The sequence below is a fragment of the Panthera pardus genome, unplaced genomic scaffold (assembly GCF_024362965.1).
Source record: "Panthera pardus isolate Hobbes unplaced genomic scaffold, ASM2436296v1 HiC_scaffold_10, whole genome shotgun sequence".
Classification (NCBI taxonomy): Eukaryota; Metazoa; Chordata; class Mammalia; order Carnivora; family Felidae; genus Panthera; species Panthera pardus.
This window is the reverse complement of record NW_026526655.1, coordinates 10,185,003-10,212,611: the sequence shown is the minus strand read 5'-3', so window position 1 is coordinate 10,212,611 and position 27,609 is coordinate 10,185,003. Positions and strand designations below refer to the sequence as shown.

Below are 27,609 nucleotides of genomic sequence, written 5' to 3'. Positions count from 1 at the left end.
TTGCTATCAAAAGTACTTGGAAATGAATAGCAAAGGATGTTTATTTATAGTGGCTTAGAATACCAGTTTAAAACAGGCTAGAGGATTTAAGGAGAATGGAAATAAAAAATTCAAAAGCGATGGACCTTGCCTAAACAGAGCAACAGCCCTGGCCTAGAAGTCAGAGAGTTCGAAGTCTCCATCAAATCCACCCTAGCTGTGTCGCCTTGGCTGACTTATGCAACCTCTCTGAACCTCAGTTTCCTCATCTCTAAAGTTAAAGAGATAAGGAACCCCCTACTGGATCCTTCTGAGGGGCATAGGACTTACCATACGTGAAAGTGCTTTGTGACCACTAGTATAGAAAGTATAGTATAGAAAGGGAGAAACCAAAGCCATAAAGAAAAAAAAAAAACGCACGTCTGAATCACCCCTCTGGGGCGAATGAATCCTGGCTGTCCCCAAAGACCTCATTAGCTATTTGAAAGATGTCGTTGTGTATTTATCTTGAAATTGCTTACTCATCATCTCAAGCAAAAGCTCATGGCAACATTATCAGAGCCAATTACTTAGCCTGTCACACTCAGTACCCTGGAAAAAGATCAGCAAACGCCTTCTGCAATAAATACCCATATGTGCACTTGGGATTTAACTTCCGTGAGACGGAAATGGCACTGTTCTGAAATATATGCTGGCTGCGTTCTTTCTTCCTTCCTTTCTTCCCCCCGCCCCCCCCCCCCATCTTAGAAGCACCTTCAAGGACAAGGTAGCGAAACTGAAATTCAGAAAAGGTCAATGAGGGAAAATGCCATTTGAGTCAGAGATGGGTGGTGATTCTTACTCGAGTGCACCTCTTCAGCAGGCTCTCATATTTTCACTTCGGAAGGCTTTATGTTGGTTCCTGATCCCATGAAGGGCATTGTTCAACACACACAGTGGCTCCACGGGCCACCTGCCTTGCGAGATTAATGGGGTCGTTCTGAGAAATCATGGCCTGCAGGAAGCATTTGTAACCAGTGCCGTGCGAGGGAATCGCTCCGTATTTACCTTCCAGGATTCCGGCACGGAGTCCCCAAAGCTATACACGAGGTTTTATAAATAGCAATCACTTGCAGGACGTTCTAGAAGCCTCTCCTCTGAAATAAGTCCACCACGCTGAATAACTACTTGCCATGATACCGTCTCAGCGAAGGGGCAGTAATTCAATATAAGTTGAGCATTAGACAATCAAACAAGATTTGTTCAACACCATCAAGGAATGGGTTCTTTAGGACCAAGGCTGCATGTTTCTTAGAGAGGATTCCTGATTTACTCGACGTGGCCTATTTCGTCCTTGGGGTTTTCATTACTTAAAAAAGGAAAGACGTACAGAGTATGAAAGTCCTCAGCTTTATTAATGCAAACATATTTTTTATTAAAGAATGAACGCATTTATGCTAAAGAATAGTTTACATGTGCTGGAGAGCAGCAAGCAATATCTCCAAGAGGCAAGTTCTTCTCAATACGACTCCATGCTTATTCTACATGCCTTAAAACTGAACCCACACACCGGGGCACACGTACACACACACAAACGCGTACACGGACACGCAGATACACAGACCAAAACACCGACCCCATTACTCTCTGGATTCAATGAGCTCTCATTTAAGGCCTCTGTAAGGTCCCCCAGTGTCCCCTAACATTAACTACCAGGATGAAAAAACAGACTTTAATCAAGGAGCAGCATTACCTGGAACACTAGCCATCTGCTCCCGGCTTTAAATGTATGCATTTTAACCAACGCTTTTCAATTTCATTCAGTGTTGACTTTGTGTTTATGATATTTAAAGAGCCCCGGAACTGAGAAACCTCAGGCTCTCTCGGTGAGAATCTCTCATTAGAAACAGTGAACAGACTGGAAACTCTGACTCTAAGGTCTCACCAATTTGAAGATGACAAGGTCAGATTTCCTTTTAGATGAAGACGGACACAGTTTGTCTAGACAAGCCAGTTGTACACAACACATTCTCTATTCGAGTACAACATTGAGTGAAGGCGGCAAGGCTTCCTTGGCGACGCCCGATCAGATCTGAGGCTGGCCAGGAAGGATTCCTCAGGCAGGACCATTAACTAAACAAGTTACTGTAAATCAGACCTGAAAAAAGGACAGCCCGCGTGGAGTTTTTGCCCACTTGCTGATAACTCGTTCCCTTTTTCCAAAGTTTCTGTGGTCGTGGTGGTTGTTTTTAAACTCCCACTTTGCTCGACTGGTTATTTCAGATGCTTGGTTATTTTCTTCCCTTTTTGTGTCCTGCAGTGTATGCTGAGAATCCATCCCTTAGGGACGTAGGCTGGGTTGGAAGGGGAAAGAGGGTGGATGAGGAGGGATAAGGAAGGCAGCTATTAGCAGTTGTGAGTATTCCAAGAAAATAGATGAAGTGAATACAATAAGAGGGTACTACTTGATATATTTATGTAAATAAAAGCATTATCTTTAACTGAATCAACTACCAGCTACCAGGTTGTTAGTTGTAAAGCTAAATAAAGGCTGTGCTGATTCGCTTACTGAGGAGAGAATCTGAACCATGCCAGGGAGAGGGGCTCTCAGGATGAGCCTGGAGTGTTCCCTTGGCTCTGCGGCCTCTGTGCCTGCATCTGTACCCCCCACCCCACCCCCACCCACTACTAGGGATCCTCCAGGGGCACCGAACATTCTGGCTGGGGTCCATAAGGCAAACTGGAATGGCTCGTCAAATAACAGCCGCAGTGTATTTGCCTGAGAGTGGTGACAACCGGCATGGAGAGCTCCTACAGGGAGGCATTGGGAAATGAGGGGTGGGGGGAGGAAGAGAGTCTAGAACTTTCCTCCCCGTCTGCACGCCCACCCTCCCCACAGTCACAGCAGCAGCAGATTTCAATGTAACGTAATTACTTTAATAATACATTTCTTTAGATTTAGAATTGCTCTTCTGAATTTAAAAAAGCTTGGTCAGCCAATAGCGTGGCAGTCTTTACTTCCCAAATTTGAATCGTTGCTTATTCATCTATCATCTTGAATTCCTCGACCAGTGCTGCCTTGCCGAAGCATGCTAAGTCCATTCAGCCGTCGTCGGATTCCAACTCCTGGGAAACTTCTTCCGATGAGCTGTTCCTATGGATCCGACCGTCGCTCTTCATACTGTGGAAAGTCTTCTTGAAGGCCTCCATCATGGCGTGGGCCAGCTTCTTGGCCTCGAGCTTGCTCTCGCACTCGACAGCATGGCAGTCCATTTGGTAGGACAGGTCGTCATTGATCTCCCTGTAAACCCAGGCGAAGATGTTGGGGCTCACGTTGTGGTCGGCGGTGCAGTAGGCAATGCGCGCCACCTGGAAGGTATCCATGTGGACCGTGGCTTCACCTTTGTGGTCGAGGTGATGGAGCCACACTTGAAATGGTCGGATTTCCAGGAGGGCGTTGGCGGGAAAGACATCTTCTCGGGCTAGCGTGTGTTTCTTCCAGAGCTCGATGACTGGCTTTTCTGTGCAGCCTGACAGGAACTGCATGCCGGTGGTGGGGACTTTACCCAGGTAGGTAACCTGCAGAGGGAAGAGAGGAAGAGAAAGGGAAAGGTCAATATTGGGCTCTTCCTTCCAGTTGTTCACCCAGATGTTCTCAAGACAGTCACGCTGTCACTCGAAGCAGGTGGAGAGACACTTTCCCGGCTCCCTAAAATGAAAAACCAAAAACAAACCCAAAAATGAAACAAAACAAAACAAAACCAAACGCAAGATACCCTGTCACGGTAATTTTTACCTTTTCTCCCTAACAAGTTGACCATCTGGCAAAGGTACTGAAAACTCCTTAAATAGAGTTGGATTTTTAAAAACCTAATTTCTAGAGTCCCACTCTCCCTCTCCCTACCCCTTTTTAAAATTCAAATTACAATAACAGTATGATCTTTCACATAATTTGGCATTTCTTTAAAACTTGGTATTTGAAGTTTATTTTCAACCGACTTGAATGCTGGCTTATCGAAGAGCTAGACTGGCAGGACAAAAAGAAAGACAAAGAATTCCAAGTGATTCAAATGGTGTCTTAAAAAAAAACCTGTTTATCATCATACCAAGAAGGGATTTTCATGCTATTTTTTTTCCATTCATCAAAATGCATGGAACTGGTACCATCGGACCACTAGCATTATGGAAATGCATCAAACTGAAGAAATCGTTTCAAGAAATCACACAAATCATATATAATTGGGCTCAAAATTAGTGACACAGATATAAATACTATCAATTTGAGGAAGAAAAGATCAGAAAAAGGTCCATGGAAATGATGAGAAAGGAGATTGGGCTACCGTGATTCCAACCAATGTGTGTGTTTAGAGGGGAGATAAAAGCCACATTCAAAATGGCAGAAAACAGATTAAGTACTATCGCATCTTTTTTTATGCTTTACCTCTTTAAAAAGAGTCAACTGGACAGTCCCTTTAAAAAGTAACTTTGTGGAGAGGAACAGTTCTGCACATTCTAGGCTTACTTATCAGCAACCTACTATGCACACTGTCAAAGGACCTGGGGGGATGGTGTAGGGGGAGGGAGACATCGGAGAGGTCCACAATCCATAGGAAGGAGGTCACTGGAGATTTGCTCACAGCACAATCTTTGAAGCTGGCAAAGTCAAGATTTACATCCTAGTTCCGCAGCTCACAAGGTGGGTGGTTCTGGACAGACCGCTAACCCTCTACTATAATGTAAGGCAGACCGTGAAAAGGGCAGGCGGGGGATACGGCAAAGTACCCTGAGGATTTAGAGGAGGGAGTGAGGGTGCCCTGCTAATGGGAGGCCTCAGGGAAGAGTCACTGGATTTCAAGATGTGGGGTCTCAAAAGCCAGGTGGGAACAGCTCACCAAGGCAGGGAGAGAAGAAGGGGGCAGAAAGGAAAGGGCTGGAGTGGGGAAAGCCCTCCTCCCCACAACTTGGGCAAATAGGCCACTATTTGCATTAAGACAGCCCTGGGAGACAGGAAGTCCCTGAGCACTGGATGAACTTTGGAAGATGGCCCCGCATGCAGTCTAGGGAGCAGGGACATCCCTGCTCTCGTGGCATGCCATCGAAGGTCTACGGTCCCAGGAGTGCCTGGATTTGACCGAGGTTTGAACTCGGAAGACTTGCTTGATGCCAGGAAGAAGAACAGATGGGAAGGGCTGAGCAGCAGCAGAGCCAAGAGGCAAGAGCTTCTGGAAAGGAGAGAGCAGAGGGAGCGGGAAAGGACCGGGGGGAGCCCCATAGGGATGACATTGCAGAGACGGAATGACAACAGTTGGGGGCAGACAGACAAGGAAATGTCTCCACTCCCCAAGGACAGCAACTGGTTGAAAAGCTCCCGTCACTCTGGATTGGAGAGAATGTACAATAAAGGGCTCTTGATTTATATCCTTGCGGAAAATGTGCTTTCTGTATGTGGTACTTTATGATACCTTTATTCTTTTTTAACAGCTTTATTACTTTTTTATTGAGGTGAAATTCACATCACATAAAATTAACCATTTTAAAGTGTGTGATTCAGTGGCGGTTGGTAGTCAAAATAGCTGTACAACGATCAGCTCTGTCTGGTTCCAAAATATTTTCACCATCCCCGAGGGTGACGTGGTGCCCATTAAGCCGTCACTCTCTGTCGTCCCCTCTCCCCAGCCCCTGACAACCACCAATCTGCTTTCTGTCTGGATGGATTTACTATTCTGGATTTTCATAGAGCTGGAATCACATAACATGTGACCTTTTGGGTCTGGCTTCTTTCAGTTAGCACAATGTTTTCAAGGTTTATCTAAGTTGTACCCTGTATCAATACCCCCTTCCTTTCTATGACGTCTTTACTTTCCAGAGTTTCAAAGAAAATCGGGACAACTATTTCAGTGCTTGAAGTAAAAGTGCATTCTTTCTTACTATCCACTGACACTAAAAAATAACTATGTTTATATTTGATAGAAATATCCGTCAGAGGGAGAAAATCTCCTTCAATGTGCTCTAAGCTCACACACACACACACACACACACACACATTTTTTTTTAAGTTATCCAGTCCGGGGGCACCTGGGTGGCTCAGACGGTGGATGTCCAACTCTTGATTTCGGTTCAGGTTGTGATCCCAGGGTCATGGAATGGACCCCCACGTCCAGCTCCACACAGAGCGTGGAGCCTGCCTAAGATTCTCTCTTTCTTTCCCTTTATCCCTCTCCCCCACTCACTCTCGTTCTCTCCCTCTCCCAAAAAATAAATAAAAATAAATATTAAAAAAAATTATCCAGTCAGTGCCTTCATTTGTGATTTAATTAAGGGATGAGTTTAAAGAAACTTATTAGAACCTGTAGATAATTCGCTCCAATAGAAAGCAATTTCATAGTAGTAAATATGTGTAACTAAGTGCATTCCTCTCTTACAAATGCTTATTACTTGAAAACTGAAGATTTTAAGGGAAATAAAATTTTATTTTGAAAGGGCGCTTGAGAGAAGAATGGGGAGGATATTAGTAGCTCAAAGAATTTAATAATAATGAAAGCTACTTAATAATATGTAGACATTCATAGAAACAATTTTAAAACCCCAAGGTAGAACATAGGACATCGATGTAACTTCTTGGTATTAAACTTACGTGAAAGTAATCTTCATTTTGTGGTCCATTTGTGTCACCGAGGGAGCACACTAAACATCAAGCGAAAAGTTCCAAATCGCCCTTTATATATGTACATACATGTGTATGTGTATATATACATATATCACGGCCAAATCAAGCCATACACTGAATAAGTAATAGCTCATATCTGTGCCACACTTTATACAAAAGGCACTTTGTGTTTGCCAGCTTCACTGGCAACCTCTTGGATCAGGACGGAATATTATTATCACCTGCCCATTTTCAAACATAATAACCTTAGGGCAGGTGGAGGCGAACTGGGACACATACTCTAGGCTGCAAAGTGTTGGCCTTTCAGGAACATTCTGATGATTCATGAGGAAGATGGCACGGACAAGACACCCTGAAAGGATACCTGTTGAATTCCTGAACCACTCTGCTATTCGGTGAGAGCCGTTTCCGCTCAACTTCACTTTTCAGCCATTTATTCTTTTCCCCCATATTTTGACTGTAAGAGAAATTTTGGATTTCTTTATATATATTTTTGAAATGTTGGATTTATATGAGCACCCTAGGTACAGGGGGCACCCCCAAAGAATGTACAGTATTCTTTTGTGTGGTGCTTTTATAGATGACAATCTTTTCCATGCCATTATGGGCCTAGGCATTTCTTCAAAATTTTATTCTTGCTTTATAATTGCAGAAAGGCTCAGAAGACTTCTAAACTACCCAGAAAAATGGAGCACAAATAACAAAATTTTATACATATATGTATATATATATAATTTACATATCATACATTTAATATATATAATATCTGTTCATAATATCTGTTTTCTAAAACTCCTAGGCAAAATGGAGGACAAATAACATAATAATGTACATATGTATAATTTACATATCATATATTTAAGTATATATAATATCTGTTCATAATATAGATCTGTTTTTTAAAACTCCCAGGCAAAATAGAGCACAAATAACAAAATTATATATACATATATATCATATATGTAATATATATATATCATATATCATATATATGATATGGTATACATATCATATATATGATATATATAATCTCTCTCTATAAACTGTACATATGATATACATATGATATGATATATATATAGCTATATATATCATATATTATATGATATAAGCTATATAAGCTATATATATCATATATCATATGTATATCATATATCATGTACTATAAATTGGTGCTCCATTTTGCCTGGGAATTTTAGAAAACAGATCTGTTCAGAATACATATGTTTTCTAAAATACCCAGGCAGGGGCGCCTGGGTGGCGCAGTCGGTTAAGCGTCCGACTTCAGCCAGGTCACGATCTCGCGGTCCGTGAGTTCGAGCCCCGCGTCAGGCTCTGGGCTGATGGCTCGGAGCCTGGAGCCTGTTTCCGATTCTGTGTCTCCCTCTCTCTCTGCCCCTCCCCCATTCATGCTCTGTCTCTCTCTGTCCCAAAAATAAAATAAAAAAAAAAAAAAACGTTGAAAAAAATAAAATACCCAGGCAAAATGGGGCACAAATAAAATTTTATACATATATATGTGTATATATATATATATATATATATATATATATATATATAACTTATATATCATATATTTAATATATACAATACCTGTTCGCAATATATGTCTATTTTCTAAAAGTCAAGAAGATATAATCTGCTTAAAATGAAATTGAAGACAACAAAATGTTTAATCTCAAGAACTGCAGACTTTTGGCATCTTTGCAAGAGAGGCATAAATGTGTTCTACCAGTACTAATCCTGAATATTCCATTAGCTTCATCTTGCAAAGTATTAGTGAGCCTGCAGAGACAGGAGAGCTAAAAGTGACTTATGGGATGACTCCTCTCCACTGCGGTACTGACAAGGGCCTACAAGCACACCAGGTGCCCACTGGCCCTTCCACAACTCACACCCGCTCTCAGCTGGGATCTGCCGTGGAGAGTCCAGAGGCTGCAGCGGACAGACAGGCCCTTTGGACAAGCACAGAATCGGCAAACCTGCACCTGAGACGCCAGAAGATGGCCGACTGTCTAGACAAGCAGCTGTAGTCCTGCGGTACCAGGGTCGGCTCACCTCAGGCCTTGGGAGGCCTTTGGGCCGAGTCTCCTCTTCAGTTAAATGAGCTGACCCCGCCCCAACCCGCCTAAACAGCCCCAGTAATGAACTGCTCTCTGGTTCCTGCAGGATCTCGTCAGCCCAAAACATGAGCTAGAGAGTGTCACCTGGTGTCACTGGGTGAGCCTTGAGAGGTCCATGAAGCCTCTGTTTTGCTACCTTTGTGGAGGTGATAATGTCCGAAATCCCATGAGCTGACATATGTACAAAGAAATGATGTTAAGTTGACATTTCTTAAAGAGACATAGAAAAAGAAGTATCTGAACGGAGTTCCGCTAAAAATGGAATGTAAAACGGTGAAATGATGCACCAAGATAGCTTCCCCTCAGAATGACCCTTTTAAGTCAGCCCCGGTATCTTCCATAATGGCCCGTGTTCTGGAATCCTGATTTAGTGCACTTTCCCCTCAGAAGTCAACTATTTACTACCTGCCTGCACATTTGCTAATCCCCTCCTAAGTTCTCCAGAGTCTGGCATTAACGCATATTGTTGACTATAAGTCCTTGAAAAAAAATAAAAAATAAAAACCACAAACCTTTCAGGGTTTAAAAAAAAAAAAACCAAAACACCAAACAGTGAGTTTCTCTCTTTAATTTTTCATATATAGTTTAATAGAAATATACCCATGGCTCTGTTTTCAAGGGAAAACAAAGCAAAAGCTGGAATGAAATCAATTGTCTCAAAACATCAAAGCTGTGCGTTCAGCCACGTCCTCTTTGGACTTGAGGCCACAGGGTATACGTGTGTCAATAAACAGAGACTCCAAAATACAGGGTTCTATCCTTGTATCGTTCTAAGTCAACACCATTGTAGGGATTTACTCTCTTTATAGAGAAATCGCTTCTTGCCACAACCTTCCTTGTGTGGGGGACTTTCTTTCACACCCCTCTGTGGGCACTCCTTCCCTAGGAGTGAAAACACAGGACTTAATGTGCGAGGCTGCTTCAGGAGGTCCGGCCGCCGACAGCTGCACACCAATGTCAGGTTTGGTTAAGGGGAATCCTGTTATCCTGCCCATCTATGAAAGAGGTGAATGTTTTCTAGATGAATAAGTCCCTTTTGAGCCTCATCCTAGAGGGCTGCAATCTTCCAGAGCCACAGAGTAGACGAGAAACGTCGAGTCACTGAATTGCTCATTAAATGTCCAAAATAGTAGACAGACTTTTTTTTTTAAGTTGTCACCTCCCAGGGTGACAAAGGGAGTTGGAAGATGACAGGAAGAGTCGTTAGGGGGAGTATCAACCAGTTGGAAATATGCAGTAAATACCAACATCTTTTCTATGGTTGCCGAAACAGGCATTGGGCAAGAAACTCATTAAGAATGAATCATTCAGAGAGAAATAAACAAGCAGAGCAAAAAATGAAAGTTTTTCCCCATGTGTCATTCAATGGCATAAACTGGTGCCCCAGACACAGACGTTTGCAATGTGTGAATGGGCTTTGCTCAATCCCAAATGAAAAAATTATTTGAGAATACACACGGCGTGTGAAAATACATAGAGGCCACAGTGCTAAGGGACCCGCCAGAGTGTCTGCAGCATTACCAGTGTCAGTCAGCAGAGACTAGTGTCCTCAGAAGCTCTCCTTCCCACCCATGACTTTTCCAACAGCCCAGCCAGCTCTCCATTCATGAATCATCACTCTTTCCTCATCTGTGGCAAAATAAACCCTGGGTGCCTGACATGCCTCCCTGTGGCCAAGCATGCATCGTTCTAGTCCCTCCTCTTGGTGGCCAGTCAATATTTCATTCTGGTCTGAAAATCCCTTGTTTAGAACCCTGACCTGTCTCATCCTAGACTGGACGGTGGGATTGATAGGCTAATGACAGAGACCCTCAATGAAGATGTGGGCTGGAATGGATGATCATGGAAGAATCCAAGCACCTGGTTTCCTGGGGATCTTCGACCTTCCAAGCTGGACAAACCCAACTTCGGGACTACACGAGCCCAGCTTTGGTTCAGTCTGCTATGAAGTTTCTCTGGGAAGCCAAATCCAGATCAAAGCTCCTCCAGAGGCCTTTCCTGGGATATAAAAATCCTTGCTGTTCTTTCATTGTCTGTAGGGGACTTCCTGTCTCAGCTGATATAAAATAACATGATATGAACTCAAGACGGAAGATGCGGGACTGGGAATCCTAATAGCCTTTGGGTTATAAGGCAGAAGATAAGAAAAAGAAGAGGCAACCGTGAGCCGACAGCAGAGACAAACTTCTCTCTTCTGACATTAATTCCTATTTCACTTTGCAGAGAAAGGGGACAGAACACAGAGATTCACATGCCTAACTTGAATCGTCTCCTTCCTTGCTGGCCACAGAAAAGCAAACACCCAGTAGACACTCTGAAGAGTGGATCCACATGCCAATTATCTAACAATCCCCAACACAAAGACAGACATAATGCTAATTATGACCTCGAACTTGTATTACATTCTGTATGCCACGAAGAAGGTATAAAAGAATAAATGCTGTTCACAGTGTAACCTATGAAGTCATGGTGAGAAAAAATACAGTGATAAACTTTGGGCTTAAAAATTGAATTTCTTAATTGCACACTTACTTGGTAAGTATTTATTGAACACCTATGAGGAACAGGTATATTAGTGAACAGAATCAATAAAACTCCCTGCCCTCTTGATGCTCACATTCCCAATCACAAATGAAGGTTACAGGACTCAACATTATACGGGCAAGGCTGGCCTGAGTGAGCACACACGCATGCCCCTGTGAGCATTTCTGACGAATCTGGAAAACTTCTCTTGCATTCAAAAAGGTCTTCCCTCTCATAGAACACAGTGGGGATGAAAAAAAAAAAAATCCTAGAGTTAGTTCCTCAGATCAAGCTGTGGCCCATGAAAGTTTATTAGTCTTTATGCTCATTGTGGTTTGGGTTCCTGAGATGTCGCTGTGGTAGGAAAGCAGGCAGGAGAGGAGCTGTGGAGGAACATCAAGGCAGAGGGAAAGGTGTATAGGAGCTAGAAGACCAAGGCAGACTTTGCCTCCCAAACAAAATGGCCTGGCAATTAGAATGCCATTGGTGACTTTGCATTTGTCCTCGTGCATTTGTCCTGTCTCTTCACTCTCAGGATACTCCAGGCACATCACACCCATTTGCCTTCGTTGAAATCTTGGAGTAAAATGATGAGTTGTTTTAGGCTACCCGGCATCGAGTCTACTTTTGACTGCTTCTTTCTTTATTTTGGAGACTCAAATAGCAAGTGTGTCCAGTGTTTAAACTCACAGTGTTGATAATTATATTGCAATAAATTCAAGGTATATCATCAACATTCTCAGCTTTTGGTGCTAAATGGAGCTCTTCATACCTACCTAACATCACCCCTTTGTTGCAGAGACTACGATCGTGATACTTGCCCGAAATCACGCAGGTGGTCCCTGTGTGAACGAGCAAGATGTGGGACAAAAGTTCTTCTACTCTAAGGACAAGATTCTTCCCACTACCCCAGTCTTCCCTGTAGAGGATCTAAACCCTTTTATTTTCCACTCATATTGTCATCTACCTTCTCTCTGGCCATTTCTTCAAGGGTCCACATGGAGACCCGGTCAGGGACAGGGAAAGGTGACAGACACTCTGTCAGGGCTTCTTGAACATTCTAAAAGGAATTTAGAATCAGTGAAACTGTCCTTAATCTGAGATGCATTTACATAGCTCAGGGATTTAAGCCATGATGCTAGCATTAATAATTGAAAGAAGGAGACAAGAATGCATACTTGATATTCAGATATCATATTCCTAACGAATTTTGAAACGGTGCTTTACGAAGCAAACAATCCCTGTCTCAAAGAATAATTGCAAAGAGCAAATATCAAGCGTGCAATGTTGGCCCCAAACCCGCTCCGGTGGGTGGCATACCAGCAAGCCAGACAATATATGAGCCACACGCAGGGTGAGCAGGACTTTACATAGCCCTCAACAAAGGCACGAGAGCCTCAAAAGGCCAGGCTGCAAGGCCTGAGCTCAACTCCCAACAGAGCTAGGAATCCCTTCTGGTTGCCCTCCAGGGTCCTACTCCTCTGCCCTTCCGACTTCTACGGGCCATCCCTAAGAAGCCCAGATGATTCTTGATCGAGAGCAGGATTTTCTTCTCCAAAATGGGTCTTGGGTACCACTCTGGGGCCTATTTATAAGGTAGACCTCTTCAGGAGTAGACCCAGCTGTCCCTTGGCTAGACAGGAAGGAGGAAGAATTTTTACCATTTCCCTTAAGGCTATGTTTTGAAGTCTCTGCCTTGTATCTATTTAGTCAGGCTTAGTCAGCTGAGCCAGAGGCAAAATGTGAGCCAGGCTGCCTAAGGTAAGCCTGTCTCAAACAACACATTTTTGTTCACCATCCCAAAGGGGACGGTGATGACCCAGAAAGCCTCACAGACTTACTCTTTATTTTTTTCTTAATGGTAGCAGCCATGCTGGCAGTAGAAAGTAGATTTTCCAAAGCGCATACCCTCTGGTACATATTCCTTTGTTTAGTGGTATTTATTTGTCTTGGTAACTTTCCTAAGGTCATAAATATGAAGAATACTGTTTTATTGTTTAGCAATTCTTTCCAAGTATTTGCATGGGTTATGTTGACCGAATCTATAAAAATATTAAGAGAAGTTTTATGGGAGATAGGTTTTCCTTGTATTATGTAAATGGACATCGTGGGGGGAAAAAGCAATTTTACTAAGACCCAATATCAGAAAATAATTAAGTACAATTTTTGCATGCTACTCAAGAGATGAACATTGCTTCAGCTGTTAAATACAGCTTCTGTCTCACAGTTAGGTGTGTAAGTGATAGATTTGTTTTTATTATTCATATTATAACTTAGTTCCAATGGCGTAGAGTGATTTGAGATGCTGTGCCCCGTCTTGTGCTTATCAAGCAATCCCAATGTGCAATTTGTCCTGTCAATTGGCTCTTGGATGTGTGAAGTTGGAAATATTGTCATTGTCACTGTCAAAGACAGAGGCGATTTATCTGGAAGGCACTGAAGTGTGCCCCTGAAGACAAAGTCACTTAATAAAAGTGACACCACATTGAAACATACATCCCCGCCTCGGGCCCCTTCTGGTGAGCTGGCCCAAGGATGGTCAAACCAGGTGCTGTTCTACTCAGTGGCACAAGAGCAATTTATTTCATGACAAGTCTGATATCTCCCCTTCTGCTTTCTAATCAGCGGCGTATCCTGGAGAGGGACAGACATTCAGCAGAGCTCTCCAGGCCCCGCAATGTTCACAATGAGAAAATTCTCTAAATGACAAATCAATATCAAGCACACTGCTTGAGAGTTATCCTGACAAATGGATTCAAGGGACAAACACGGTGGCAGGTGAAAAATGTCACCGATTTTAGTCCTTGTAGCACTTTATCAATTCATTTTCCATACTGCACAATTCATTAGAAATGGACCAGAGAAGGCATTAAACATTCAGAAGAAAAATCATCTGGAGACAACATTTGGCTGGAAGGAATAAAATAAGCACACTGATCTACTGGCTATGAGTCTAGAGCTCTTAATCAAAGGCCAGTGAAGGTTTGAAACAAGAGGGGTATACCGAGGCTAACTAAACCTGGAATACTAGGTATTCCAGACAGACGGACACTTACGCTCAAACAAAAACCGCTACATGAATGTTCACAGCTTTATCGCTAACGGCCAAAAAATGGAATCAGTCCAGATGTCTTTCAACAGGCAAATGGTTACATAGACGGTGGCACAGCTGTACCACGGAATGACCACTGGCACCTATAACGACCCAGATGGATCCCAAGGGAGTTCTTCTGGGTGAAAATAAACAACCCCCCAAAGTAACATACTGTATGATTCCATCTGTATATCATTTTAGAGATGGGGAACAGACCGGTGGTCGCCAGGGTTTAGGGTGGGGTGAGAGTGGAAGAAAGGAGGGTGTGGTTATAAAAGGGCAACGCAGGATGAGGAACATGTTTGGTACCTTCACTGTGGGGCTGGAAACATGCCCACACACATGCAAAAGTTGTATGCAACTAAATACACACACAGGCATCATGAGTAAAGGCAAAACTTGGAAAAGCTGAATAAGATAGGTGGGTCGTATGACTACGGTATTACACTACAGTTTTGGAAAGTGTTATCATAGGAGAAAAGTGGGTAAAGTTTTGGGGACCTCTCCAGATTATTTCTTAACAACTGCATGTGAATCAATGATCCCAATAAAAATATCAATTAAAAAAGTCATCTCATCCATCTTATTAAGAGTTGTTTTTCTAACAAAGCTATCTTTATTTATCAAAATCTGTAATACACTTATGCTATTCTGATCAATGCATACGCATATGAATTTAAGGATAACTCAAGCCAGAAGGTATTTAAATTTAAAGGCATATGGTCAAAGAAAACAATTTTTGAAAGTTTCCATTATTTACATATTTTTCTGTATGGAAGAAATAGGACAGGATGGGAGATAAATGATTAAACCACAGTTCTAAAATCCATGCTCTCCCTTTATGGAGGAAAGGGAGAGTGACCCCAGAAGAGAAAGAAATGGCCCGGTTTAATGTCCTTGTCAACTTGTTAATGACAGACTTTGTGCCATGTGCAAGGCAGGCAGGTCCTTATCTATGGAAAGCCTAATGCAGGTTTACCTGTTTCCCTAGAATTGTTCCTGGGGAAACGAACATAAAATCTGTAGATATACAGCACCCGACTTCTGGGAAAACGTCTGTTAAGCTATGCAAGTAAAAATGGAAATGGTTCAAGGTTTAAAAGGATCTCCTTGCATAAATACCATAAGCACATGCAGTATTAGATATCTTCTGTGTTGTCTGGGTTACACCGTTCATGCTGCAGCAAGAAAGGACTAAAAGAGCCTCACTGACAGTCCCAGATCTCACCTCGTGTTGCTTGTGTGTTGTGTGTGCTGATCGTTTCCTTGAAATTATTAGTAAAGTTTCTGATCTGAACATGCAATTCTCTGTGTAATCTCATAGGGTGATCAACAGCCTTTCAAGCAGACACTGACACTACTTTAGGATGACATTTGGTGGGGTTGTGGGGCTGCAGGAGGGGCTAGAAGGACTATGGGAGCCCAGAAAGGAAAAGAAAGGCTGTAGAATTTATGATTGTTATGGAAAAGCTATTGTAAGTAATGGTGCTGTGAACACGGGGGGATGAAGATCTTTGTCAGGTAGTCTTTTCATTTCTTTAGGTATTTTCCCAGAGGGGCAATTGCCAGATTGCGTGGTAGTTCTATTTTTAATTTTTGGAGGATCCCCCATTTTGTTTTCCACACTGTGGCTGTACCAAGGTACACTCCTTCCAACAGCACACAAGGGTTTTCTTCACATCCAAGCCAACACTTGTCATCTCTTATCTTCTTGATGATGGCTGCTGTAGTCGGCATAAGCTGAGATCTCACTGTCGTTTTCACTGACGTTCCCCTAACGACTAGTGATGGTGGGCATCTTTTCATACGCCTGTTGGCCTTTTGTATATCTTCTTTGGGGAAATGTCTATTTGAGACCTTTGCCCATTTTTTAATTGAGTGTTCATTTTATTTTACTGTTGAGTTATATGACTCGTTCTACATTTTGGATATTAACCCTTTATATGGTTATGCAAATGATATATGCTTTGACACTTTTTTTCCCATTTTATAGATTGCCTTTTGATGGTTTCTTCTGCTGTGCAGAAGCTTTTTGGTTTGACACAGTCCCACTTGCTTATGTTTTTTTAAGTTTATTTATTTTGGGGGGGGAGGGGCAGAGAGAGAGGGGAGAGACTCTCAAGCAGGCTCCATACTCAGCACAGAGCCTGATGCGGGGCTCAATCCTGCAAACCATGAGGCAGTGACCTGAGCTAAAATCAATAGTCAGACACTTAACCGACTGAGCCGCCCAGGCACCCCACTTTCTTATTTTGTATTTTGTTGCTTGTCTTTTAGGTGTCATGTCCAACACATCATTACCAAGACCCAAGAGCCAAGACATGGAAACAACCTAAGTGCCCACTGATGGATGAATGGATAAAGAAACTGTGAGATAGATCTATCTATCTATCTATCAATCAATCGATCGATAGATAATTAAGCCATAAAAAGTTGAGGAAATCTCACCATTTGCAACATGAATGAGCCTTGAAGGCATTATGCTAAGTAAAGTCAGGCAGAGAAAGACAAATACTGCATGATCTCACTTGTATGTGGCATCTAAAAACAAAACAAAAACAAAAACAAACAAACAAAAAAACCCACACCAAACCCACAGACACAAAAATCAGACTTGTGGTTATGAGAGGTAGAGCTGGGAGGGAGGGGAATTTGAAGGATGGTGGTCAAAAAGTATGAACTTCCAGTTATAAGATAAATAAGTACCTAGCATGTAACGTACAACATGACTGTAACTAACACTGTTATAGGAAGGTTGTTAAGGGTAACTCCTAGGGGTGCCTGGGTGGCTCCATTGGTTAAGCATTTGACTCTTGACTTCAGCTCAGGTCATGATCTCAGTTTGTGAGTTCAAGCCCCACGTCAGGCTCTGTGCTGACAGCTTAGGGCCTGGAGCCTGCTTCAGATTCTGTGTCTCCCTTTGGAAAAGTGTCTATTCATGTCTCCTGCCCATTTCTTCACTGGATTATTCGTTTTTTGGGTGTGGAGTTTGGTGAGTTCTTTATAGATTTTGGATACTAGCCCTTTATACTAGGATGGGACTAGAGGGTATTATGCTGAGTGAAATAAGTCAGTCAGAGAAAGACAGATACCATATGTTTTTACTTGTAGGTGGATCTTGGGAAACTTAACAGAAGACCATGCGGGAGGGGAATGGGGGGAAAGTTACAGACAGGGAGGAAGGCAAACCATAAGAGACTCCTGGACACTGAGAACAAACTGAGGGTTGATGGAGGGTGGGGGAGAGGGGAAAGTGGGTGACGGGCAATAAGGAGGGCACCTGTTGGGATGAGCACTGGGTGTCGTATGGAAACCAATTGGACGATAAATTATATTAAAAAAAATATTATGTGTCTCCCTCTCTGTCTGCCCCTCCCCTGCTCACTCTCTGTCTCTCAAAACTAAATACACATTAGAATTAAAAAAAACAATAAATAAACAAACATTTTAGAAAAGAGTAAATCCTACAAGTTCTCATCACAAGGAGACGTTGCTTTTTTTTCTGTTGATTTTTACCGTATCTATGTGAGACAATGAGTGTTCGCTGTATTTATTGTAGTAAACACAATACATGTAAACCATCACGACACATGCCTTCAACTTATACAACGATGTGTAAGTTCTTCAATAAAACTTTAAAAACATAGTGGCTGGCATAGGAGCGCACTAGCCTAAGTCGAAAATGATATTTTTGAAAGAGATGCTAGTTTGGTACAGAGGTTACACTAACTACACTTAACGGAGCCATGTCGCAATTTTATTTAAATTTATCGTATTTTAAATGTGATAGAAACCGTGTCTCTGCAACTGTTTAAATGTACAATGGAAATATTCACTGCATACTTAAAGATGTACGGTCAAGGAAAATAGTGATATAGTTTGTAGAAAACTGAGTGAAACCCCTAGACGATGTCTTACTTGACTGATTCTTACTTAAAAGATCTCCTCATAATTAGCGATAATGCTAACTAAAACTACTCTGAGATGGCCTCCTCACTTGCCAGACTGGTAAAAATAAAAGGTATGGCACACACCATGTTGGCAAGGCTATGGAGAGACGGATACTCTCTTGCACTGCCGACTGGGGTGCAAACTGATAGAACCTTTTTGGAAGGGAATTGGTAATATGTCAACACACACACACACACACACACGATGAATGAATACATTTGCACCTGGCTCAGTGCTAATTTAAATGGAAAATAAAAAGATTTTTATGAGCATATAAAGCTGACTAAACAATCTTGAAGATTACATTTAGTTTTTAGATACATACTGCCAAGGACCTTTTCAATCAAAATCACCCCTCATGCTGATTGGATCAACCTAGTTTGGTGTGACAAATACTACTCTAATTGTCCTGGTGCACCTGTGTGTGTGTGTGTGTGTGTGTGTGTGTAACACCTTTGACAAGCATATATATATATATATATATATATATATATATATATATATATATGAAATAACACCTTTGACGATCAAAATCTGTAAGCACTCAAAAGCTTTATTGTATTTACCTTCTGTTTCTAAGTAGAACGCAATGCATGATGTGAGAGTAATTTTTAATTACTAGCGCCATTATCTGTTTCTATTGTTAGTTAAAAGTCACCTTGGAACCATAACTTTCCTGCTATTTAACTACTGAGCTCCACTCAGGAAATATTGTGACTACCTGATAATATTCCTACTATTCACCTCTATAGTAGAATTCTCCTCCTACATTTCTTCATAAGAAAGAAGGGTGATACCAAATATTTAGAAATACAGGAGCAAGGATTTTGAGAGGCTTACATTGTAGCTTCGAAGAGTGTCTGGTTAACGTCATTGTTAATGAGGGTATGCTTAAGAGAAGAAAAGAAAAAAGACATTTCTCTTTCGGTGTTGGGAAAATAAGAATAAAGAACGAAGTGGGCTGACAGGAATCTTTTAGATGAATGACCACTTTAACAAGTGCAATTATTTTGAGTAAGAGTGTGCTTGCGTGGGAGCAAAGGTTTCAAATCTTGATGGATTAAGGAAAAGCAAGAAACTCTTCTGTTATTTTTCAAGAGGCACCTGTTTAGCAGTCAGAAGAGTCTTCTTTTCGGCCACAGCAGTCATACTAGCAGTGCAAAACGGACGATCACTGCCCAGCAGACAGACTCTCAATTGCTTCCCTCTGGTTGGCTCGGCAGAAGCAAAGAGCCATGGAGACCGTCAGCCCAGGTAAGCAGAAAACTCAACAAGATAACTCAAGGAGACCTGCAAACGGCACCAGAAGAGAAGTCTGTGTGGCCAGCGAGGGAGGAACAAGAAACGCGTCTAGTCTATATCCTCGGGGATGGGTCTGAATGTCAAGGCTCCAGAAACCTGGTACACATCAAGCAACGATACAGACACCGTGACTTCCAGATCTAATCCAGGAAAACAGATGTCTTCTTTTAGAAGAAGTGTATTTTCGTTGCTTTAGGAAATGCCTCTCTATAAAGGGGAAGAGGTTCCCTGTAAAGGCACTGTACTTCCCATATGGGTCTTTGCAAATGGACTGTTTTGAGCTCTCTCAGCGTCCTTTGGAGGAGCTGCTGTCTATTTCCACGTTCTCACTTTCTTTGCATCACCAGCCTCACAGGGACGCTGAGATGCTCGGTGTGGTAAGATCCACAAGGGTCGAAAGTCAACACAGGGACCTGTAGGAGCACAGGGTCCTGTCACTGACGCAGCTGGTGTTGGTTCAGCTCATCCCTCCTCGTTCACCAGGAAGGGAGTCCGACAGTTAATTTTCTGTGTCATCACAGAAAACTCTGGGGAGTTCAGAGCAGAGAGCAACTGCCCTCAGGAGGCCTTGCTCCCTCCACGGATGGTCTCACTCTGCCCAAGTCCCAGGACTCTCTCTTTATGCTTCCTGCAAGTTCCCTCCATTTTGCCTTGTGTATAAATACCTGAGAATTTGGGGGCACCTGGGTGGCTCGATGGGTTGAGCGTCCAACTCTGGCTCAGGTCATGGTCTCCTGGTTCGTGAGTTCAAGCCCCACACTGGGCTCCACACTGTTGATGCAGAGCCTGCCTGGGATTATCTGTCTCCCTCTCTCTCTCTGTCTGTCTGCACTTTCCCCACTTGTTCTCTCTCTCCTCTAAATAAATAAATAAACAAACAAACAAACTTTAAAAAAATATCTGGGAATTCACAGTAGGAGCCCATGTAAGAATGTAGGCTCCCAGAATACAGGTATGAATGTCATATTAACAGCATATGGCACACTGCTTGAGCCCAATAGTAAATGAATTAAAAACATCAGTTAACTCTCCTTAACTTTCAACTTTTTTAACAATTTTTTAATGTTTATTTATCTTCAAGAGAGAGATACTGGGCACAAGGGGGGCAGACACAGAATCTAAAGGAGGTTCCAGGCCCTGAGCTGTCAGTGTAGAGCCCGACGCGGGGCTCGCACCCATGAACCATAAGATCATGACCTTAGCCAAAGTGGGACACTTAACTGACTGAGCCACCCAGGCGACCCCTTAACTATCAACTTTTTAATGGCATAACAACATACTCTGCGTTATCATTTTCAAACTCTAAAAATTCAGGCTAGTTTCATGTGAGGGGTTTACTTCCTTTCTGATGTTGGTCTATTTGTATTGGTGAATTAATGATAATATAATAATAACAATAATAATAATAATACCTCAATTAATAAAAGGGATGACTGGTATCCTGAGAAAATAAAGATATCAAGGAAACCTGAAATACAGCCCACCTGATATTTAAAGATGTTTTATAATTAATTTTCCTCACTGATTGGTTCAGAGGAACAGGAAGAGACTGGTGGTAGTTTTAGTTTGTTGAGGGTTCTCCCTCTTTATTCAAGGTTTCTCTACTGTCAGGCCTCTGTTACCTCAGTTGGCGGTGATGTCTTATTTTATTTTATTTTATTTTATTTTATTTTATTTTATTTTACTTTGTTTTGTTTTGTTTTATTTTGTTTGGTCAGTGCTTTTCACAAAACTTGCAGACACTCTCAGAAGGTAACAAGTGGGCACCAACATTCCCGGATGGGCTATACAAGGAAACAAACAGGTGTGGACCCGAGTTTGGGGTGGAAGTGAGATGATAAGAAAACCTTCTTTCTCTGGCCCCAGCTATGACGAGGAGTTTCCGGAACCTGGAAGGCGGCTCCCGTTAAACAGTTCATGTCTCATGCCCAAGCCCACATACCTGCCCGGCCTGCTCTCCACTCTCCTTCCATGGGTTGGCTCCTCTCGGCCATCTCCCATAGCCTTCTCTGTCTGTCACAGTCTCTGCATCTCAGGTCAAGGGCGGCAGATCTTTGCACTGTTTCTGAACGTTCCTTGAATTTGTGCAATCACAGAACTGGCAGGTCAGGCTCCTGCTATGACAGGAAGACCTCCACTGCCAGCCTCAAGCACTGATAGCCCAAATCTAACTTGACATCGCCTACCTCTGTCCACACTCATTCTGCTCTGCCGGGTGGCAATTCAATCCAGGGTTGAAGGGGAAAATGGCCCTTGGGGCTTCTCACTGATCCCACCAAAGAGCCCACCCACCCTACCAGGAGCCACGACGCAGCAGGGCCATAATTCCTCCCACCGAATAAACAGATACAGTTCAAAAAAATAAACAAGCAGGGAGGGAGGCCAGCATTTTCACAGTCAAACCTTAGTTCTACTACAGACATGCACACTCCCCCAACTTCCTAAAATCCCTTCCCGGGAAAGCCTGTCGTGTGCGAATGCTAAGAGAAGAGTCAGCATCTCTAAATTAGAAATGTGTGATGTGTGTGTGTGCACGCATGTGTGCACACCCAGGTGAGCGAGGGACACTATGAAAATGCACTCTGTGGTACAAGAAGACGTGCCCCAGGTCTTCTTTTTGTACAGGCCTGGAAAAATCTTATGGGAAACAAATCCTAATTTTTCTTCTTAATTTTCTTTCAGTAAAAATACAAAATAAAAACATAATTTAAAATTATACGATCACTAACCTAATTAAACTCACCAGTACCCCCCAGTAATCCTCCAAAAGCAGAAGACAAGTGAGATTTTTATTCTTCTAAATAAAAGCCTAGATTCAAAGAATGACTCAGGACACAGTCACCTCCCCAAAATATTTGATCCCTCGTTAGGTTTTGGTCTGGGCAAAAAAGGTTTCATTTGATGATTCCATCTTGCTTTCAAGATGGATAGGAAATTCCACCAAGCCAAGCCTTCTATATACAGTCCAGGGTCTATTCACTATTGACCTTAGATGAGACTCAAATCTCCCAATAAAAAAACAAACTCAGCTTCTATTACCCAAATTAATGTGGCAAGACCTCCTATTATCTTGACTGCTGTAAAAGAGCTCCCAATAAAAAACCGGCTAGTTATTCTTGGGTGTCCAAGAAAATTCCTCTGTGGCCCCATAAAGCTTACAATCACCATCGGCCTCTAGAACCGTGGAGGGTTTGAATCTACCTGGAGAAAGAGCTTCTTGCTCACTTGGAGGCTACATAACTACATTTTGTGCTCAGAGTGGTCCAGTTGTCTTGAGTCAATCCCACTCTTCTGGCAAAAGGAATTGAAACCCAGGCCAAAGACCTGGACTGCGAGAAGACATCACACCAGCCTTCTCCACTTCCTTCCTGGCCAACATGCCCAAAGCAAACTTCACCAAACTCCACTTCCAAATTGGAAGCCTTCAGACACCGGGGGAAGGGCAGGCAGGGAAGTGATTTTTGTGCTAATCAATTCTGAGCCCCGTTTCAGCCAGGTATGGATGACTTATGGACTCTACAATAAGATAAAAGCAAAACAAAGCGTAATCCTGTTCATTTGAAGCCAATACTGCACTCAGTAATAATCTGATTAGGAAAAAAAAAAAGAATAAAAACAAAATGCAATTTTTTAAAAATGGTAATATTCAGTTTTATGTCACCAGGACATTACATTTTAAAAATACTTAATATTTCTAATTAGTTTTTTTATGGGTCTCTTGAAACATACGAAAATAATAATCGTGCTTAACATTGATGGAGTGATAACTCTCAGGCACTGTTTTATGCATCCGATATATGAATTGACTAATTCTCACATAATCTTGGGAGATAAGTATGGTTATGATTCCCATTTTAGATGGGAAGGACTGAGGCACAGAGGGGTTAAGTCCCTTATCAGAGGTTATGCAGGCAGTTTCCATTCAAAGCCCAGTTCTTAAGTACCTCTCTTCGTATAACTCCTTTGAGTCAAAATGGAATTTGTATTCAGACACTCTCTCTTTGCTCAAGGGCTTGAACCAAAGAGTTTGAATGGCCTTAAGACTGCTTTACTTCTTGGTGCAGGATTGCAACTACCATGGAACCACCACAAGAGAAAAACAAACCACTAGATTCTGCACACTAAGCCTGGGGAGGCAACAGAATCATCATTTCCCTTTATGATATATACTGTTACTTTTTAAAAACATTTTGCTTTTTAGGGTGAGCCCTAAAGTGGCAGATGGCTTCTCGAGACATCCTGTCCGTGGTACCAGGAGCTACCATTTTAAGACAGCCTCTTCCTGAGTGTGGATAAATGACTTGAAGCCACACGCCATAGCATCCAGCAATTTTCCATCATTCCACGAACCCTCCTAACTGGCCTCACTTAAGAGCTCTTTTGGGAATAGCACCATCAACAAAATTCAGCCCTCTTTACTACCGAGGTTTGTTCTACCCACATCCTCTGGGTAGATCCTCAATGTGGGCCCGACTCTAAAAATATTTTAACAAAGTCTGTACACAAAGTGGGAGGGTCCTATGAAGGGGACGGTTCTCTCTGTTGCAAAGGAGAGTTAATACTTCTGGGCTGGGCTTTGTTTATCCTCTCAAAATACTTTTCCTGGGTAGGAAAGAGGGAACAAAGCAAAACTTGCAACTTCAAGGCGCTGGCTAGAGAAGCAGGGGCCTTCTAAAGATTTGTCCTGAAGGCTTCACTCCCGGGAGTTAGCCAGGACAAGAAGGGGCTGAAATCTCACAGCAACAAGGAAGCAGTAGCTATGATGGGGCAGACATCAAAGGGAAAATCAGAAGCAGTGGCCAGTGATGTATATTAAAATGATAATGTATGCTACGCTATTTTTTATAAATGTAAGATTTTACTTTATGCTTTATTTTTAGAATTTTATACATGAAATATATTTAATATGGACTTTCACAGATTTTATTTTGTAAATTCTTTACAATTTCTAAAGTAACAGTATCTAGGGTGTTGTGCAAAATTTATATTGCATTATAGGGTACTGTCATTTTGCTGGAGTTAGGCAATCACCACATGACCCAAGAAATTAAAGGCAAACTTGATTGTACATTAGCATTTTTCCAAGAAAGGAGTCACCATTTTAATCAGAAAAGGGATTAGCAATGCAAAAGAAGAAAAGACACATTGCCTATATTAAATTCCTAGAATTATGGCAGCGAGGAATATGAATGTTTTTTAAATTTTTGATGAATATTTTAAAATTGCCTTTCAGAAACATGTTGCCAATTTTTATTCCCGATAGCTATGTACAAGGCTCTTTCTACACAGACACTTTTCAACAAGGGTCTTTAGCATCTTTGCCAAAGACTAAATTTTTTGAAGCTAATTTATTGATGATCTTTGTCTCTTCCTTGGTAAATGACCTGTTCCGTTTCTCTGCCCCTTTTTGTTTCAACAGAGGACTGTTTATCTTCTTTCCAGTATGTGTATCTCACTTCGTTTTATATCTCACTCCTTTGGTCAGTATCCAGAACAACAGTAGACAATACTGGTGATAATGGGAATCCTAGCCCATAGCCTGAACTTATTCGGAATGCAGGACAATTCCAGAACATCAGAAACATACTCACGAGCAGACGTAAGTAGCCAAATGCATTTCAACAACTTCTCTTACTTAGTGATTATCAGTAGCTCAGATAATTGATAACCAAGAGCTAATAAGATAATACAAGACACATATTCTAATTTCTTTCCCAAGTTTAACAGCTCAGAAATCCTGACATTACTTTTAGAAACTTGCTGACTGTATTTGTGATGTTTTAAGTTCAATCAGAGGGGGGAAATTAGACAAAATTATCCACAAATAACACACATAACTGAGAAAAATTTGCTGCATTACCTAGACACATGGAACAGGTTTTTCCCAAAAGCACCTAAGTCACTATCAACTTAGTTTATCACAATCTTAGGGAAAAGTTACACAGTGAGATATACATATTCACATCTCCACGTGTACATTCACGTGTAATTAACCTTGCACAGTCAAAATTCTATGAATATTGATCACGGAAGAGGAGAACTGTGGAAGAATGCCAAAATAATAAATCACTTGGCTAGAGAACTTTCCAAAATGACAGCTCCTGTTTCTTTGGGTTATTTTTTTGTGAATCTCAAAAGAAGGGCATTCCCTGAAGCAAGGCGGGAGACTATGAGAACACACAGCCATACAAAAGGCACTGCAGTCCTATCAGTGAAATCCCCCATTAGAGCATGCGACCATCAGTTTCACATCTCCCGCACATATTACAATGCAAAATGAGGGCCATGACTGATGAAAACCTTGGAGATTGCTCTAGCTGTCAAAATGTATGGCCTCTCCAGCAGAGTTCTAAAATTGTATCCATTCGAAGCTGGGAAATCAAGGGCCCAGGCAGCAAATCCATTATTCTGAGGTGAGCCAGACTACGCCTGGAGAGTTTTTTAGGCTATGCAGAATAGACTCGTCGGTCCTTAATATTCGCGTACTGAAGAGTCCACCTTTCCAAATATTTATGTAAATATACCCTCAGTTCATAGCATGGTAACTGCCAAATAATGTGGATTTGGAAAAATCCCATGAAGCCGTGGCCACTCCACATTATGTGTGTATACACAATACTCGTATAAGACTCTTCTAGAGAAACATCAGTCTGCCTTAGCCGTGTAGCCATTCAGTGTCCCGTCTCAAACAAGCGGGGAAACTGGGCATAAATTACTGCAGGATCTCTAATGAACAGGCCATGATACCACAATTTCCAGCTTGGTGGTGTTCTCAAGGTCCTAATTTAAGGCCAAAAAAAAAAAAAAAAATCACATGCTTAATGCCAATCAATGTTCTCCACGTGATAAAACTTTGAAGCATCTCCTAACATCTTCTATGAAGAAAGTAACGAATTGTTACCCATAGATTAGACACCTTTCAGGCCTGCAATGCACACAACATGAGAGAAGCTTCAACAGAAATTTGACGGGGGGCCAACTGAAAAAAGTGGTCTGACTCTAGTGCCCCGGGTGTCTAATTTCCTTGTAGGACTCCCTACTCCCTCCCAACTATGGCCACAAATCCTGGGCTCATAGAAACTCTGCTTCCACTTAATGACTATTTCATGCACAAACCTCTAATCCTCTCCTTTGTCCTAGTGCATGGCGAAAACAACCCCAAAGTGTCCGCAGACTTAGAAAAAGGAAAGAAACAACAAATAAAACAAGAAGGAAATTTTAATCCATTTAGACAGATAAATATGCAACAACAACAACAACAACAACAAAAACACAACAGCTTTAGGATCCTGAGATTATCGAAGTCCTTATCATTAACTGAATGGTGGATTTTTTCAGATTTAATTTTAGAGAGACAGAGAGGGAGAGATGGAGAGAGAGAGAGAGAGACTGACCATGGAGGTGGGGGGGGGGGGCGGCACAGAGGGAGAAAGAGAGAGAGAATCCTAAGCAGACTCCATGCCCGGCAGAGTCAGACACGGGGCTTGATTCCACAGCCGTGAGATCACATCCTGAGCCGAAACCAAGAGTTGGACACTCAACTGACCGAGTCCCAGGAGCCCCTGAATGATGGATTTTATACCGAGTAGTTGGGCTAATTAGCTGATGCCTGGTCTTGGACAAATGACCGAATCTTGGTTTCCTCATTCACAAAATGAGGATTCATTCAACAAATATTTGAGGGTCTCCGCTCTGTCAGAGAAAACAGCAGTGGAGGGAAAAAAGGCAACTGCGGCTAACTGCCCATTATCCAATACAAGTAGCGACACCTACAGTATCAGTTTTTATGGGGGGGGGGGGAGAAAGAAGGGGATGTGAATAAGTGTCCAGCACATTGTAAAGTCTCCCAATAAAACGCAGTGGGGCGGGAGTGTTGCCTTTATGATTTGTTGCAAACTGATATGGGCTCAGCTTGCTGGTCCAGCTTGGATTCTTCGGTTTCCAAATCCTTTCTAATGTTTGTTTATTTTTGAGAGAGAGAGAGAGATTGA

The 27,609-nt window shown here is 42.1% G+C and overlaps 1 protein-coding gene across 3 annotated transcripts in view; it reads right to left on the bottom strand.

Annotated features, from left to right (window-relative positions):
- Positions 1 to 1,354: 1,354 nt before the first annotated feature.
- PID1 (phosphotyrosine interaction domain containing 1) overlaps positions 1,355 to 27,609 on the bottom strand; it is a 228,811-nt gene continuing 202,556 nt past the window's right edge. For all 3 annotated transcript variants that reach the window (XM_019445684.2, XM_019445682.2, XM_019445683.2), the window contains one exon: positions 1,355 to 3,537. In XM_019445684.2, coding sequence (XP_019301229.1) covers positions 3,061 to 3,537 — 477 coding nt within the window. In that variant the 3' untranslated portion in view covers positions 1,355 to 3,060. The remainder of the gene's footprint in view (positions 3,538 to 27,609) is intronic.